The sequence below is a fragment of the Quercus lobata genome, chromosome 7 (assembly GCF_001633185.2).
Source record: "Quercus lobata isolate SW786 chromosome 7, ValleyOak3.0 Primary Assembly, whole genome shotgun sequence".
Taxonomy (NCBI): domain Eukaryota; kingdom Viridiplantae; phylum Streptophyta; class Magnoliopsida; order Fagales; family Fagaceae; genus Quercus; species Quercus lobata.
This window is the reverse complement of record NC_044910.1, coordinates 17,830,493-17,846,933: the sequence shown is the minus strand read 5'-3', so window position 1 is coordinate 17,846,933 and position 16,441 is coordinate 17,830,493. Positions and strand designations below refer to the sequence as shown.

General features: G+C 34.5%; 1 protein-coding gene across 1 annotated transcript; it reads left to right on the top strand.

Moving 5' to 3' along the window:
* The first annotated feature begins 10,957 nt into the window (after nucleotides 1–10,957).
* Nucleotides 10,958–15,966, top strand: LOC115952855 (5-methyltetrahydropteroyltriglutamate--homocysteine methyltransferase). The gene is made up of 12 exons (XM_031070185.1): nucleotides 10,958–11,069; nucleotides 11,648–12,005; nucleotides 12,105–12,192; nucleotides 12,844–12,971; nucleotides 13,068–13,459; nucleotides 13,553–13,716; nucleotides 14,002–14,082; nucleotides 14,175–14,341; nucleotides 14,433–14,538; nucleotides 14,701–14,951; nucleotides 15,061–15,262; nucleotides 15,376–15,966. The coding sequence occupies exons 2-12, from the start codon at nucleotides 11,656–11,658 to the stop codon at nucleotides 15,742–15,744; spliced, it is 2,298 nt and encodes a 765-aa protein (XP_030926045.1). The 5' UTR covers nucleotides 10,958–11,069; nucleotides 11,648–11,655; the 3' UTR covers nucleotides 15,745–15,966.
* Nucleotides 15,967–16,441: the final 475 nt, after the last annotated feature.

Here is a 16,441-nt window from a genome sequence, read left to right as displayed (position 1 = left end):
TATCCATAACAAACATGGTCTCTAGAAGTTTGGATCTTAATAAAACACTCCATAAAAGAATATACATAAACACACGGGTTATGGAAGTAAAAATACGAAAAAAGATATACAAACATAAAATATTCCAGAAAAAAATACGAAAAACAAAGTTACTATGAAGAGAAATTCATATAAAAGATACCTGGCGGTTTGAGGATGAAGAGTAGAAACAAAAGAGTAGACTTATTAGAAACAAAAGAGCAAAAATGACAGAGAGAGTAAACAACAGAGAAGGTAAACCTAAACATCATAGAGGATGTCTAATATAGTAGTAGTAGGTCGCTTTGGTAAGTAAGAGTTGGTTTAAAACTCTTCCTTAGCTTTAGGATTGGGTAATTTTTTTTTTTTTTTTGATACAAGGATTGGGTAAATTAATAATAATAATAAAATTGGGGGGCTTTGCAGAGTACTAGTTAGTTTAAAACTCTCTTTTTCACATAATAAATAAATGATGTCTAAAATTGTGGGACTACCAAAACTTACGAGGCAAAATATTAGAAGACCAACTAATAATCAAACGTCTTTGGCTATTATATATTATATAAATTATTGTTTTAAGTATGATATCAAATAATTTAATCAAATTATATTTCAACTAGCCAAGGGCCTTCTAGCTTAATTTGCAACTCCTCATACACTTTGCATGAGGATCTAGAGAGAAAATGGTTGAAGCTGCAGGTTTAGCATTATAATGTAACTATCTCAAATATACACACACACACTAAATTACTTTTTTTTAAATAGAAAATTTCAACTGATTTTGCAATATGCTTTTAAGTTAAAAAAGTGGAGTGCAGGGAATATTGTAGCTCCACAACATATATAGCTTGTACTCTTTTATTAGAAGAATCATGGTTTAAATCATCCTATAATTGTAACTATCAATTTTTTTTTTTTTTTTTTTTTTTAAAGGAGGGACAAAAAAGGTGGGGGAATGATAGCCTAGGGGTGTGCGCAAGTCAAATTGGGCGGGTGGAGGGAAATATTTTTAACCAACTTGCCAATGACAGGTTAAGAAAATTTCAATCCGCTGCCAACCCTCCAATCTATGAAATTGGTGAGTCAGACAAAAATCTTAATGGTTTCAATTCAGCGGATTGATCGGGTTGGTTGGGTTGACAAATTCAATTGACTAAATGAAATTATTTCAATTAAATTGGATAATTTTTTGCTCTCTCTAATAAGAAAAGAAAAGAAAACTTTTCAATTTTTATTAAATTTAATCACAAATATTACATCATTTTTTTTATTAGAATAACTAAAACACTTATCACACTGAAAAAAAAAATCTCATAATTTGAAATTAGATGAGTACATAGAGTAATAATAATAACAAAATCTTAGGGTGTGTCTGGTAGAGTGGATTTTAGAGAGAGAGAGGGAAAACTTTTTGGATGATGTTTGGTTGGAAGGGGGAGAAGAAAAAAATGTGGTGGGGTCCAAGGGTTTTCTCCCTGGGCCCACTAAAATGTTTTATCCCCAAAATGGGGAGAAAACTGAGGGGGCGAGTATGATTTACTTGATTGACAAAAATGCCCCCAATCGTGTTTTTTTTTTTTTTTTTTTTTAAGCTTTTGCTTTCCTAGGTAATGTTGGCTCTTCTTTTCCTTTTTTTTTTCCTACGCGTCGGCATGACATGGATTTGTTTTGTTTTACTTCTCCATTTTTATTTGTTTTTTTTTCTTTTTGTTTAACTAGACGTTATTTTTTTTTTCTTGACATGATTTTTATTTTTTAATAAATTTGAGTGATTGCTTTTTTTTTTTTTTTTTTTTTGTTTGTCTTGTTTTGATCACTTTTTTGTTTTGATCAGGCATCATTTTTTAATAATGGTATATGAGTAAATTTATACAAACTCATTTTTTTCATCCCTCAACTTTTCCACTCCCAACCAAACAAAAATGAGGGAAATTAAAATTTTTTCTATCCTCCCACTTTTCCACCCCTTTAACCAAATAGACCCTTAGAGAGAACAGCTAGATTTTATTAAGAAAGAGAAATGTGAAAATGAAAAAATAAAAAGAAAGAGCAAGAGATGAGAAAAATAAAGTAGGTAAATATGTGAGGGAGAGTTTTGCAACATGACAGAGTGTGTGTGTGTTTGTGTAAGAGGGGCTCGAGTTGTAGCGGGTTAGAAATATCTCAACCCACTATTTAACCCGACCCGCTAAATTATCAATTTACCCCACCTAACCTGATCTGCCTCAATTAATAAACCCGCATGGATTAGGTCAAGTTGGTTCGAATCCGGTGGGTTGATAGGTTAGGCAGTTTTTTGCACAGTCATAATGGTAGGAAAGAGGTGTTGGTGGAACGTTTGCTCATAAGTAAATATGATAATAATAAAAATAAATAAAGAAAGGTATAATATATTTTTTCTTGAACCAACCATATTCAATATGTATTAGGAGGATAAAAGGGAGTTTGTTAAATTTTATATTATTTTATTAAAAACGTGCATTGTGTCAATGCCAAGTGTTTTACCCTTGCAATGAGCATTTCAATACAATGATAACACTAACAGTTCTTTATTTCCCTTCTCCTTTAGCTGTGTAGACACCCAATTTTGTAACCTTTATTCAATCCAAGTGTAAAAAAATTATTTTACATTTTAAGAGCAAAATTATAATTTTGACTATTTGAACTTTTTGATGCACTATTAAAAATAAATCTTGAGATTCTAATGATCAAAACGATATGTCTGTGGGCAAGTGCCTGCGACAAGTTTTGGTTCTCTTTATGGGATGTATGACTTAGCCTAAGGTGGACTGGGTGGAGGGTGAAAAATGGAGTCGCCACCTAGATTAGTTTAGGAACCATAAATTAGCGCCTTTGTAGAAGGACTAATCTGTACTAAAGCCCTTGTTCGGAGTTTAGGTATGGGGATGGGAAGGTGCTAGGGACCCAACCCCCCAACCCTTCACTCATTGTGTTTCAAATCCTAATCTCATCAAAGGGTTTTCTAATAGGCTATCTAAACTCACACATACACTCTAGCTTGCATCTAAACATACAACATGTCATATTGTCCCAAAACCCTAACATTCATCTACCATGGCATTCATTCAAAATTACTTGGAGGCAGCAAAGATATCACAAGGCAGTAGCATCAACAAAGCATAATCAAGCATATTCAATCACTCAAGCATAGCATCATGTCATCAAACAAAATTTCCAAGTTTAACAAGCAACTCATGTCAACCAACCCAAAATGCATTTCCATGTTATATGCATGACTTACCTTACCTTACTTACCTCACTACATCTCAACACCATAGCATCTATGCATCAATGCATGTTCATGGTGTTCATCAATCATAAACCCTAATCATAAAATTCTAAGCAAAAGGAATTAAAACATGATATACTACTGATCTAGGACCTAAAACATATGAAAAAGAATTAAATAGAACCTAAAACATGCATTTAAATGAATAAAACAAAGAAGAAAACAAATCTGAGTTTCTAGACTTAAACCTGCGTATGCATGCTAAAGCCTACATACGCATGGACATAAGGTTGTGTACGCAACCTTACCTAGAAACACAACAAGCATACACCAATCAAAACCTACTCTAAACAACCTAGCATGCTTTCTGAACGATCAAACAACAATCCTAAACTATATAGAGAGTTAACCAAGCAGAAAAACAGGAATAAAAACAAATAAATAAAGAAATAAAAGCAAGAACAAGTACCTCACACAAGAAACTTTTGAAGCTTGATTTTGACCATTCCCTTCGATCAATTTACAAAACAAAATACCCAGAGGATTAGTAAGTTTAACTAGAAGGCTTTGGAGTGGACTAGCCAAGAAACTTTAGTTTAGGATGCTTTTCAAAGTAAAAAGCTTCTCTTTGAATCACTTTTTGGAGTGGACTCTCTATATCTTAGGAAAAAGGTCGTGGGGACCTTTTATAGTGTCCAAAGAGAAGGGAAAGAGGCAATTCTAAGCGATGTGGGATTGCCTCTGCCGAGATTTTGTAAAATGCTTGCTTATAGGGGTTTCTAGAACCCTAGCTAAGTACGCAGGCTCATGGCTGCGTACGCAAGAGTTAAGGATGCATATGCAAGCTTAAGGCTACGTACACACTCTTAGGGTTTTGTTAGGATTTTTCTTCTTTTCAAAAGCATCTTTTAACTAAAGTATTTCCATAGCTAGGCCCTAGATCAACCCTAGACCTCCTAATGTTATCATCATTGGGGAATAAGGGCTCGAGTCGTAAGGGGTACAAAATGAGATATTTACAATGTCATGCACTTAAATTGGATCATCGAATTAAAACTTACAGCTAGATAAAATTTTAACGATTAACATGTATCCCAAAGAATCAAGAAGAGACACATGTGATTATCACTAATTAATTATGATTAGTTCATAAAACAATTAAAAATAATTAATTATATGGCATATTTTGATAGGATTTCCATGACAATACTCCATGCATGTAATCAACTCTTAAAATTTTGAGATAAGGATAAAGTCCATGAGATTAAAAACAAAACTGATTAATTATCTCTAATTAGTTAAGTGTTTTTTTTATAGAAACAATTAATTGAGTGTTTAGAAGTGAAAAATAGTCTACAAATGAATTTGGATTGTAAGAATATGTGCATCAACTCGTGCAAAAACTCATGTTTGTTTTAGTATAAGAACCATTTTTTTTTTAATATATTTCACACAACCATTTTTTAAAAACACCTACATCATATTATCTATCCTAAAAGTTATCTCGGAGAAAATTGGCCTTTGCCCCTTTTGCGCAAAAAATCTAGCATTTTGCCTCCTTTCCCAAACTAATTAAAGAAATGCCCCTGTTTTGAAACTCGATTTTCTCAAAATCGAGTTTCAACATCACTATAGGGCTCCTTAAAACGCCACTATAGGTGTGGGGTGATCAAACTTAAAAAAAAAAAAAAAATTGCATGACGCCACTATAGGGTCCTTAAAACGCCACTATAGGGTCCCATAATTTTATTTATTTTTTATTTATTTATTATTATTATTATTTTTTTAGTTTTCAGTTTGTTATAACTCAATTTTTAGAAAGTCGAGTTTCAAAATAGGGGCATTTCCTTAATTAGTTTGGAAAAGGAGGAAAAATGCTGGATTTTTTTTTAAAAAAAGAACAAAAGCCCATTTTCTCCGGTTATCTCAATAAAATATTCATTCTTTATGATTATCAAAAAAAATATTCATTCTGCATTTACATAACCATTTTTTTAAAACACCCACATCACTTACACACACACATCTACCGGTAAAAGTGAATTGAGAAATGACTAAAATGTCTTTACACATGAACAATACCCATGTAAATTTAAATGGGTATTGTAATTTGTAACTATGGACAAGATACGCATAATTTTAGACAAATTGGTGTAGATGATTTTTTGGGTAGGTTAGCCAAAATTTTGCACTTATTCCATTTTACATTGACTAATGCAAGTGTTCAAAGAGAATAAATTCAAAATTTATTGAAAAAAAAAAAAAAGAACTCTAAGAAACCATCAAAAAGAGTAAAAAATTGTCAAAACTCGAAACAGGAAAAAAGGCAGGAGCCGAGTCCAAGTGCCGCACTTGGATAGGGACTTTGAGTGCCAACTGGAACATGAAGAATTCGAGTGTCGATTGGCACTTGAGCCCAGGTTCCTGACTTCATTTCGTTTTTCATGTGATCTCCTCTATTCTAGTTTGCATTGCACAGCCCCATCTGTACATGTGCTAAAAATTAAGCTAAGGAGACTTTCAAATTCATCCTAAATTATCCCCAAGGCCCTCTATTCCCTCTATTAATAGAGAAGACTCCCTCTCATTCACAAGACACTGAAATCCTTTGAGAGCTACTGAAGAAAGCCACTAAGGTGATTGCTGATCATTTCCGTCAATTCATGACTTTTTGAATACTAATCACCTCAAAGGTAACCTCTTAACTCAAAGATCTATCATCACTCTGCCTGAACCTTGGAAGAACACGGAGAGCATTTTTGAAGAAAACTTCAAAGAAAGGAGGTGATGCCCTAATGATTCAAAGAGAAGCTGCTCATCCAAGACTTGATCCAAGGAGGAGCCACCTATTCAATATCGATCCAAGAAGGTACCATTCATTCCGCTCGAACCTTGATCCAAATAAAGTCGAAGTGCCACCTAAATTCCGAGCTTGATCGAAGAACGTGTTGCAATAACATTCAAAATACTAAAACATTTAAGGTCATCACTTGAATCCAACATTGCATGTAGGTATAAATCTCTAAACCATGTAGTTTAGATCATTAAACTTCAAATCTATCTAGGGTTTATGGAATAAACTCGCATGCTCAATATCTTTTTCAAACTCTAATTTTTCAATCTACTTTCATGATAATGACATATTGTTTACTTGTTTGCAACAAGTTTGAATATTTTGCTTGCATGACATGGATCCATGACTATCATATGGGTGGAGTGCTTAACACTTTCCTATTTTATAACTTATCTTTCGAATTTTAGATTAATGATTTGTAGATTAGGTTTTCTCACATGTAATTTTCATTTTTTAGAATGTAACTAGGAATCAAAACCATGTACTTTCTTAGATTCTATCTCGAATGAAGGTAATGTATTTCTTTATATCTTTCTATCAAATGTAAATTTTCAATTTAATCAATAAAATGTTGAATTCATTATGGTTTTCTTATTTGTTAATTAAGATAAATGGCAACTCCAAGTCCAAAACCATTAATTTTTGAGGAACGGTATTAACAATTGACTGTCATTTTAAGAGGCATTTATTGTATATATAGGTATATATAAGGATAGGTTGTAATAATGTTGTTTGAGTTTAGAGAATATTGTTTCATAAAGTAAAAATTCTGAAATAAGCATTTTCGATCGGTCGAAGCTTTGGCTTGATCGATCGAAATGGTAAAGAAAAAATCCTAGAGCTTTTGCCTGGTTTGATCGCTAGTCGATCCTTATTCGATCGATCGAAAAGAGCATTCGATCTATCGAAAGAACCTCTCGATTGATCAAAACTCGAAAACTGAATTTTCTGCAGAATTTTTCTGGTGACTATTCGGAAAGGTTGAAAAAGTTTCAAGCCTTGTAAATGGTTTTATGAAATATTTTAACTCTCTATACGTGTCTTTTGATGAAATATAACCCTATAGGTATAAATAGAGGCCTATGTTAAAGAGAAACACAAGAAATCCTACAGTCATTTTTCAAAATTGCTATCTGTAGAACCCAATATCTTGGTTGTATCCTGGGGACAAATTTGCGATAACCCTTTAGCAACAATAGTGTGAGGGGCAAATATTGTCTAAGGAAAACGATATTGTGACTCTAAGTTATCTATTTTCTGTTTTGTCTTTTGTGTTGACCTTATTCTTCCATTATTACTTTGTATAATATCCCTAACAGCATTAACATAATATCCCATGACATTCACATGAGTTTGGCCTAAAAGAAAAACTTCATTGGGCTGAAGTCTCTAATCAAGCTCAATGATGTCAAATGTTTAAGATTTTTTTTTTTAATATTAAATAAAATATGAGTTGATTTTTAAGCTTAAAATTAAGGTCGTTTATTTTAATGGAAAACCTTATGTGAAGATAGTTTTACACATTTTCGAGTGTTTTTTAGTATTTTTTTAAAAAAAAATGTTATATCCACAACATTTTCACAACAAATCATAGGTGGTTAGTTGTTATTGGTTTTGATTTGAACCTACTACTAAAATTACTTCTTTACCCCACCATTATCAACCTGTAACAACCTGCCACATAAAATTTGTTGTGAAAATGTTGTAGATATAACATTTCTCTTTAAAAAAAAATGGTCAAAGAAAAACTATCTCTTAACTTCTCGTATTTAACTTAGTAGGAGATAAAGTTCTTTTCCATTAAGGCTATGTTTGGCAATATGTAAAATATTTTCCAAGTGTAAAATATTTTCAAATAAAAATGTTTTACAAAAAGAAAAATATTTTTAGTTGTTTGTCTACTTTATAGAAAATATGCCGTAAAATTATTTTCAATGTTTGGTTTTGCATGTAAAAACCTATTTCCATCAACCCAGCCACCACTATAAACCCAACCACCATCAACCACCACATAACCAATTAACTTGAAAAAATTATAAACAAAATCAAAACTCATTAACAACCTATAACAAACTGCCACATAGAATTTATTGTGAAAATATTGTGGACATAACATTTCTCTTAAAAAAAAAGGGTAAAAAAAAAACTATCTCTTAACTTCTCATATTTAACTTAGTAGGAGATAAAGTTCTATTCCACTAAGGCTGCGTTTGGCAATATGTAAAATATTTTCAAGTGAAAATGTTTTACGAAAAGGAAAATATTTTTAGTTGTTTGTCTGCTTTATGAAAAATATGCCGTAAAATTATTTTCAGTGTTTGGTTTTGCATGTAAAAACCTATTTCCATCAACCCAACCACCACTATAAACCCAGCTACCATCAACCACCACATAACCAATTAACTTGAAAAAATTATAAACAAAATCAAAACTCATTAACAACCTGCCACATAGAATTTGTTATGAAAATATTGTGAACATAACATTTCTCTTAAAAAAATGGTCAAAGAAAAACTATCTCTTAACTTCTCATATTTAACTTAGTAGGAGATAAAGTTCTTTTCCACTAAGGCTGCATTTGGCAATATGTAAAATATTTTCCAAGTGTAAAATATTTTCAAGTGAAAATGTTTTACGAAAAGGAAAATATTTTTAGTTGTTTGTCTGCTTTATGTAAAATATGCCGTAAAATTATTTTCAATGTTTGGTTTTGCATGTAAAAACCTATTTCCATCAACCCAGCCACCACTATAAACCCAGCCACCATCAACCACCAAATAACCAATTAACTTGAAAAAATTATAAACAAAATCAAAACTCATTAACAACCTGTAACAACCTGCCACATAGAATTTGTTATGAAAATATTGTGAATATAACATTTCTCTTAAAAAAATGGTCAAAGAAAAACTATTTCTTAACTTCTCATATTTAACTTAGTAGGAGATAAAGTTCTTTTCCACTTAGGCTGCGTTTGGCAATGTGTAAAATATTTTCCAAGTGTAAAATATTTTCAAGTGAAAATGTTTTACGAAAAGGAAATATTTTTAGTTGTTTGTTTGCTTTATGGAAAATATGCCGTAAAATTATTTTCAGTGTTTGGTTTTGCATGTAAAAACCTATTTCCATCAACCCAGCCACCACTATAAACCCAGCTACCATCAACCACCAAATAATCAATTAACTTGAAGAAATTATAAACAAAATCAAAACTCATTAACAACCTACCACATAAAATTTGTTGTGAAAATATTATGAATATAACATTTCTCTTAAAAAAATGGTCAAAGAAAAACTATCTCTTAACTTCTCATATTTAACCTAGTAGGAGATAAAGTTCTTTTCCACCAAGGCTGTATTTGGCAATATGTAAAATATTTTCAAGTGAAAATGTTTTACGAAAAGGAAAATATTTTTAGTTATTTGTCTGCTTTATGGAAAATATGTCGTAAAATTATTTTCAGTGTCTGATTTTGCATGTAAAAACCTATTTCCATCAACCCAGCCACCACTATAAACCCAGCCACCATCAACCACCACATAACCAATTAACTTGAAAAAATTATAAACAAAATCAAAACCCATTAATCTCAAAATCAAAACCCATCTACCAAACCCACAACCCACCACCCTTGAAACCCCCAAATCACCCAAGCAACCAATCCACCAAAAACCACCCCCAATTGGCCACCATCAACGCTAGAACTCAACCTAACCCACCACCATTGAGAGAGAGAAGTAAGATCGATATGAGAGGAAGAGCGAGAAAGAAGGATGGAGAGAGAGGAAGAGGGCTTTGGATTTGACCTTAATCAGCGGTGATAGGCACAGCCACTAATAGCAGTGGACCAAAGCTCGAGTTCAGGTGTCGGTGGTGCTCTCTCCCTCATTGACAACCTTTGTCCCTGGTGGCCAGTCCTTAATCAGCGGTGATAGGCACAGCCACTAACAGCAGTGGACCAAAGCTCGAGTTCAGCTGTCGGTGGTGCTCTCTCCCTCATTGACAACCTTTGTCCCTGGTGGCTCTCTCTCTCTCTCTCTCTCTCTCTCTCTCTCTCTCTCTCTCTCTCTCTCTCTCTCTCTCTCTCTCAGGTAGACCATAGAAATGGTTTGAAGGTAAATTGAAGTGTAAACAATTTTACACTTCAAGCCCACCTATTTTACAGTCAAAGATCCTTTTTTCAGTCCAAACCAAACACTAACCATCATGTAAAATGTTTTCCTAATTTTCATTACAGTCGAAACAAACATAGTTTAAAATTTTATGGAAAACAACTTTATTTCACACGAAGTTAAATAAGGGAAGTTAAGAAATAATTTTCTTACTACTCATTTCAAAAGTAGTTAACAAACGTAATAAAATGAAGGGTTGTGTTAATGGGCACTGGAAGGTGCTGTTAACAGCAATATTTTTGTATTTTTTCTAACAAAAGTTTTTGTCTTTATTCATCTTTGTGTCAAATTTTTAACTTTTTTTTTTGTTAGTACTATATAGTGTTCTTTTTGACTTTTTTGGACCAGTTTTTTTTTTTTTTTTTTTTTTTTTCTTTTTTCACCTTAACAAGCACCGAACCCGGTGCTTGTTAAAATGAAATAGCTTTGCTAGGAAATAGTTTTTAAAAAATTTCCTAGAAAATGTGAAACGAACTGAGCAGTTCAAAACCGTCACACGCGCCACAAGAGCGAGTAAAGATACTGAAAATAAGAGAGAAAAAAACAATAGTTAAAAAAGTAGAAAAGCGGGCCAAATGAGATCTACTGTACGCCAGCCAGCACTGTAGTAAAAGTATGATAATTCCAAATTTGGGCTATAAATAGGACCCAAATACTCTCTATTCAACTCGCGCTTCTCTGCTCTGCTCCAAGCTCAGCAAAGACTCCTTCCTCCCTCGTTCGTTCGTTCGTTCTCAAAAATTTTAAAAATAATAATAATCTGAGATCCGAAAGGTATGCTTTTTGGGTTGCTGCCTGTCCATGCAACACCCTGTTTTTATTTCATTCTTTTTAGTTTAGTTGCTTCTCTAAAACATAAAAAAGACAACGACGACGACGATTATGTCTCTATAAACTCAAATCTAAAAACACTTCCTTGCTTTCTTTCTGTTTTTTTGTTTTGTTTTGTTTTGTTTGAGAGATCTATTGGTGAGTGAGTTTGTGAGTCCCATTTATTTATATATATATATATATATATATATATATAGGACCTTACCACAAACACACACATCTCTCAATTAGTATTAGCTAGGATCACGGCGGATCTAGTTTTGGTTACAAGAAAGCAGTGTTCTGAACCATATTTATCCTCCGGATCTAGAATTGGTCTTTGCTATTCACATTAGATCTGACCTGGATTTCAGATATTAGATTTAGATCTGGGCAAAACATACATAATTGAAATTGAAACCAACCAATGTATTAGATTTAGATCTGAAGGAATTGAATTGATTAGTTTTTTCTTAAACAGATCCAGGAATAGCAGTACTAAGCATTTTTTTTTGTACTTAATTTTGTTTATTTGATTTTAGAACGAACAATGGCATCACATATTGTTGGATACCCTCGTATGGGCCCGAAGAGAGAGCTGAAGTTTGCATTGGAATCGTTCTGGGATGGAAAGAGCAGTGCTGAGGAATTGCAGAAGGTGAGTGCAGATTTGAGGTCATCCATCTGGAAGCAGATGGCTGATGCTGGGATCAAGTACATCCCTAGCAACACTTTCGCTTACTACGATCAGGTGCTTGACACCACCGCAATGCTTGGCGCTGTTCCACCAAGATACGGTTGGAATGGTGGTGAAATTGGATTCGACACCTACTTCTCCATGGCCAGAGGAAATGCCTCTGTACCTGCTATGGAAATGACCAAGTGGTTCGACACCAACTAGTAAGTCACTTTCATCATCATCACTTTCCTTCCTTCCACCGCAACTACTAAGTTTTTTTATTTTTTATTGAACTATTGTTATTTTGTTGATCCATCCAGCCATTTCATTGTCCCTGAATTGGGACCTGATGTTAACTTCTCTTATGCTTCTCACAAGGCAGTTTCTGAATACAAGGAGGCTAAGGCGGTATGTTTCTTTTCTATTTTCTTTTATTAGTTTATCATTTATGGTAAGTTGGATTAAGAGGGAGGGAGGGAGGGAGGGACTGAAAGTAGAGAAGAATAGATTTAGCACAAAATTAGTTTATTTTTAGCCAACATTACTTTATTTCGGTCCTTCTTCCTTCCATCCATTAGACTTCTAATATTGGTAATATTTTGTCAATTAATTTATATATTGGCTCTGGGTGTGTATGTGTAGCTGCTTTGGTAAATGTGTCCATAGCAGTGAGGTTTTTTTTTTTTTTTTTGAATGTCAAATATGTCCATATGATGACTTGAACCCAAATTGCTCTTCCAATTCTCACGAGTGTGGGTGGATGCTGAGGTTATGGGTTCGAAACCCATTTGGTTTGTGTGTGTGAGTGTGTGTAGCTTACCAATAAAAAAAATGTTGATAATGGTTTGAAATTGATATGGCATACATGTATAGAAACTAGAAGTTAAACCTAGCAATGCAAGCATCATGATGGTTTCTTGTCATATATCCTCCTTCTATAGTAATAGTACCAGGCCCTGATCATAATTACAAGTTATTCCTTTCAATTTTCTTTACCTGTGAATCAACTTATTAAAAGATGCCGTATATTGAGTTCCACTCCCTTTGTGTCTCATGCAGCTTGGAGTAGATACTGTTCCAGTCCTTGTTGGCCCTGTGTCCTACTTGTTGCTGTCTAAACCTGCAAAGGGTGTTGATAAGAACTTCTCTCTCCTCTCCCTTCTTGAAAAAATCCTTCCTATCTACAAGTGAGATTTTTTAAACTTACCATCTATGTCGTTTATTCCGGATCTAAATGATCTGAATTTTCTAATTCATTGTTGCATCGATGAATATTTCTTCAGGGAAGTGATCTCTGAGCTTAAAGCAGCTGGTGCTTCCTGGATTCAGTTTGATGAGCCCACCATTGTATTGGATCTTGATTCTCACAAATTGAAAGCATTCACTGATGCCTACTCTGAGCTAGAATCATCTTTATCTGGATTGAATGTTCTCATTGAGACCTACTTTGCTGATATTCCTGCTGAGGCATTCAAGACACTAACTGCTTTGAAGGGTGTCACTGCTTTTGGATTTGATTTGGTTCGTGGTACTAAGACCCTTGATTTGATCAAGGCTGAATTCCCCAAGGGAAAATACCTCTTTGCTGGAGTCGTTGATGGAAGGAATATTTGGGCCAATGATCTTGCTGCTTCTCTTAGCACATTGCATGCTCTTGAAGGCATTGTGGGCAAAGGTACAAATGTTTTATGTCTTGTTGTCCATGGTGATAGATGTTTTCATTATATGTAGTTCTTTATTTTTTTTTTCTTTCCTTTTTTCTGTGCAGATAAACTAGTGGTCTCTACCTCCTGCTCGCTTCTCCATACCGCTGTTGATCTAGTTAATGAGACTAAGTTGGACAAGGAAATCAAGTCATGGCTTGCTTTTGCAGCACAGAAAGTTGTTGAAGTGAATGCATTGGCTAAGGCCCTGGCTGGTCACAAGGATGATGTAAGTCACCTCTGTGTGTGTGTGTACTGAAATTACTAGATCCATTGTGGTGGTTGGTTCCTAGTCAGTAATGAGGATAATAGTGAAGTTTGATAAGTGGATTTGCAAATCTTGGACTTCGGGGAAGCAGCATTGTTTGCTTGAAAATTAGTTGAGATTTTTGCTTGAACTTCTGGGAGAAATCTTGTAAACCACCTTGAAGGAAATTGTTTTTGTGTTTAATTGTTCTTTTTGCTTAAGTTGATATGAATGCCACATACTCACTCTTTGTGGTTTCATTTTCAGGCATTCTTCTCTGATAATGCTGCAGCTCAGGCATCAAGGAAATCCTCTCCAAGGGTGACAAATGAATCCGTTCAGAAAGCCGTGAGTGCCTCATTCTTCATTTTTTCTGCCTTTCAAGTGGATATGCTGTATGTATATGTGCTTACTGACGACTTAATTTCTTGATTCCTCAGGCTGCTGCTTTGAAGGGTTCTGACCACCGCCGTGCTACAAATGTGAGCGCCAGACTGGATGCTCAGCAGAAGAAGCTCAACCTTCCAATTCTCCCTACCACCACCATTGGTTCCTTCCCTCAGACCATTGAACTCAGAAGGGTCCGTCGTGAGTACAAGGCAAAGAAGTGAGTGAAGTGACAATTCTATTTGTTTTGCTCAGCATGTGAGTTTTGAATGTTTATCTAATATATTCCCTGATCATGCTGTTCTCTATAGAATCTCTGCGGATGAATATGTTAAGGCCATTAAGGAGGAAATTAACAAAGTTGTCAAGCTCCAAGAAGAACTTGATATTGATGTTCTGGTTCATGGAGAGCCTGAGGTGTGATTCCCTATATTAATATCTGTTTATTTGAAGATCAGCAGTAGGATATATCTAATGCTTTCCTAAAATTTAAAATTTTAAAGAGCACTGTATCTGTCTAGGTTACCTTTTATCTTTGTATGAGTAGCTCCCACTAATTGTGGAAAATTTTCATTACAGAGGAATGATATGGTTGAGTATTTCGGGGAGCAGCTGTCTGGTTTTGCCTTTACTGTCAATGGGTGGGTGCAATCTTATGGATCTCGCTGTGTGAAGCCACCCATTATCTATGGTGATGTGAGCCGTCCCAACCCAATGACTGTCTTCTGGTCCTCTGCCGCTCAGAGCATGACTGCTCGCCCTATGAAGGGAATGCTTACTGGCCCTGTCACCATTCTCAACTGGTCCTTTGTTCGAAATGACCAGCCAAGGTATAAAAATAATAGAATACCAAAAAGAGATAAAAAGGACAGAACAAGCTACTTCTGTTGATTGATCTGTTTTTTTAAGACTAACACTACATATAATTCCTGTTGTCAGACATGAGACTTGCTATCAAATTGCATTGTCCATCAAGGACGAAGTGGAGGATCTTGAGAAAGCTGGTATTAATGTTATCCAAATTGATGAGGCTGCTTTGAGAGAGGGGTTGCCTCTTAGGAAATCCGAGCAAGCTTTCTACTTGGACTGGGCTGTTCACTCCTTCAGGATCACTAACTGCGGTGTCGTCGACACTACCCAGGTTTATTCCCTTTTCACTTCCTACTTAAAGCACCTTGAAGTTTAGCTTTATGTTTCATTCTTTTTCAGTTGCTTCAATTTTTTTCTTTATTCTCATCTTTCAACAATCAACAGATCCACACCCACATGTGCTACTCCAACTTCAATGACATCATTCACTCAATTATCGACATGGATGCTGATGTGATCACCATTGAGAATTCTCGTTCTGATGAGAAGCTTCTTTCGGTCTTCCGTGAGGGAGTCAAGTACGGTGCTGGAATTGGCCCTGGTGTCTATGACATCCACTCCCCTAGAATACCATCAACTGAAGAGATTGCGGACCGGATCAACAAGATGCTTGCTGTGCTTGAGACAAACATCTTATGGGTTAACCCTGACTGTGGACTCAAGACTCGCAAGTACACCGAGGTGAAGCCAGCTCTTAAAAACATGGTTGCTGCAGCCAAGCTCCTTCGCACCCAGCTTGCTAGTGCTAAGTGAATCATTTAAGAGTTGGGAGTTTGAACCTCTGGCTCTGAAGGAAATTCATGTTTTAATTGTTTGAATAACTGTGTGATGAAATATTTAGAGGGCTTAATATGGTTTGAGAGCAATTTTTTTTTTTTTTTTTCAAATATTGTATTTTTGGGCTCTGCCCCCCCAATATCCATTCAAGCATTGGAAGAAAAAAAATGAAATGTCATTATTAGTTTTTGCATTTTACTAAGCTACTTTCCTATTTATTCATTTATTTGACTGCCACGGCCACTTTAACTCTTTTGGATGTTTGTCTGTGCCTACAAGTGGGTAGTTGGACCATATTGCTGGCCTTGACAGAAGACACTGACACGTTCATATCTAAGTCTCCTTTTATACTTTTTATTTTTGCTAATAAGTCTCCTTTATTCTTTGCTTATTTAGAGAAATGAACTTGAACTGAATTGAGCTAATAAGTAGACCAAGAGAGGTTTTCAGCAAAAAAAAAAAAAAAGTAGACCAAGAGAGGTGTTGCATTGTTAAGGAGTTAGAGCATTCTCATCAGCTCTCTCATAAAAAATGCTATTTTGACACATTAAAAACCTACTTCATCATTTTAACACATCATTTTACAATATCTCATTTATCATATGTTTTATTATTCAATTCTATACATTAAAATAATATTTACTATACATTAAAATAATATATTTACCCAAAA

Coding starts and splice junctions, on each gene's coding strand:
- LOC115952855 (XM_031070185.1), top strand. CDS start 11,656: ATGGCATCACATATTGTTGGATACCCTCGTATGGGCCCGAAGAGAGAG. Junction 13,717..14,001: donor TGGCTGGTCACAAGGATGAT/GTAAGTCACCTC, acceptor TTTCATTTTCAG/GCATTCTTCTCTGATAATGC. Junction 14,083..14,174: donor ATGAATCCGTTCAGAAAGCC/GTGAGTGCCTCA, acceptor TTGATTCCTCAG/GCTGCTGCTTTGAAGGGTTC.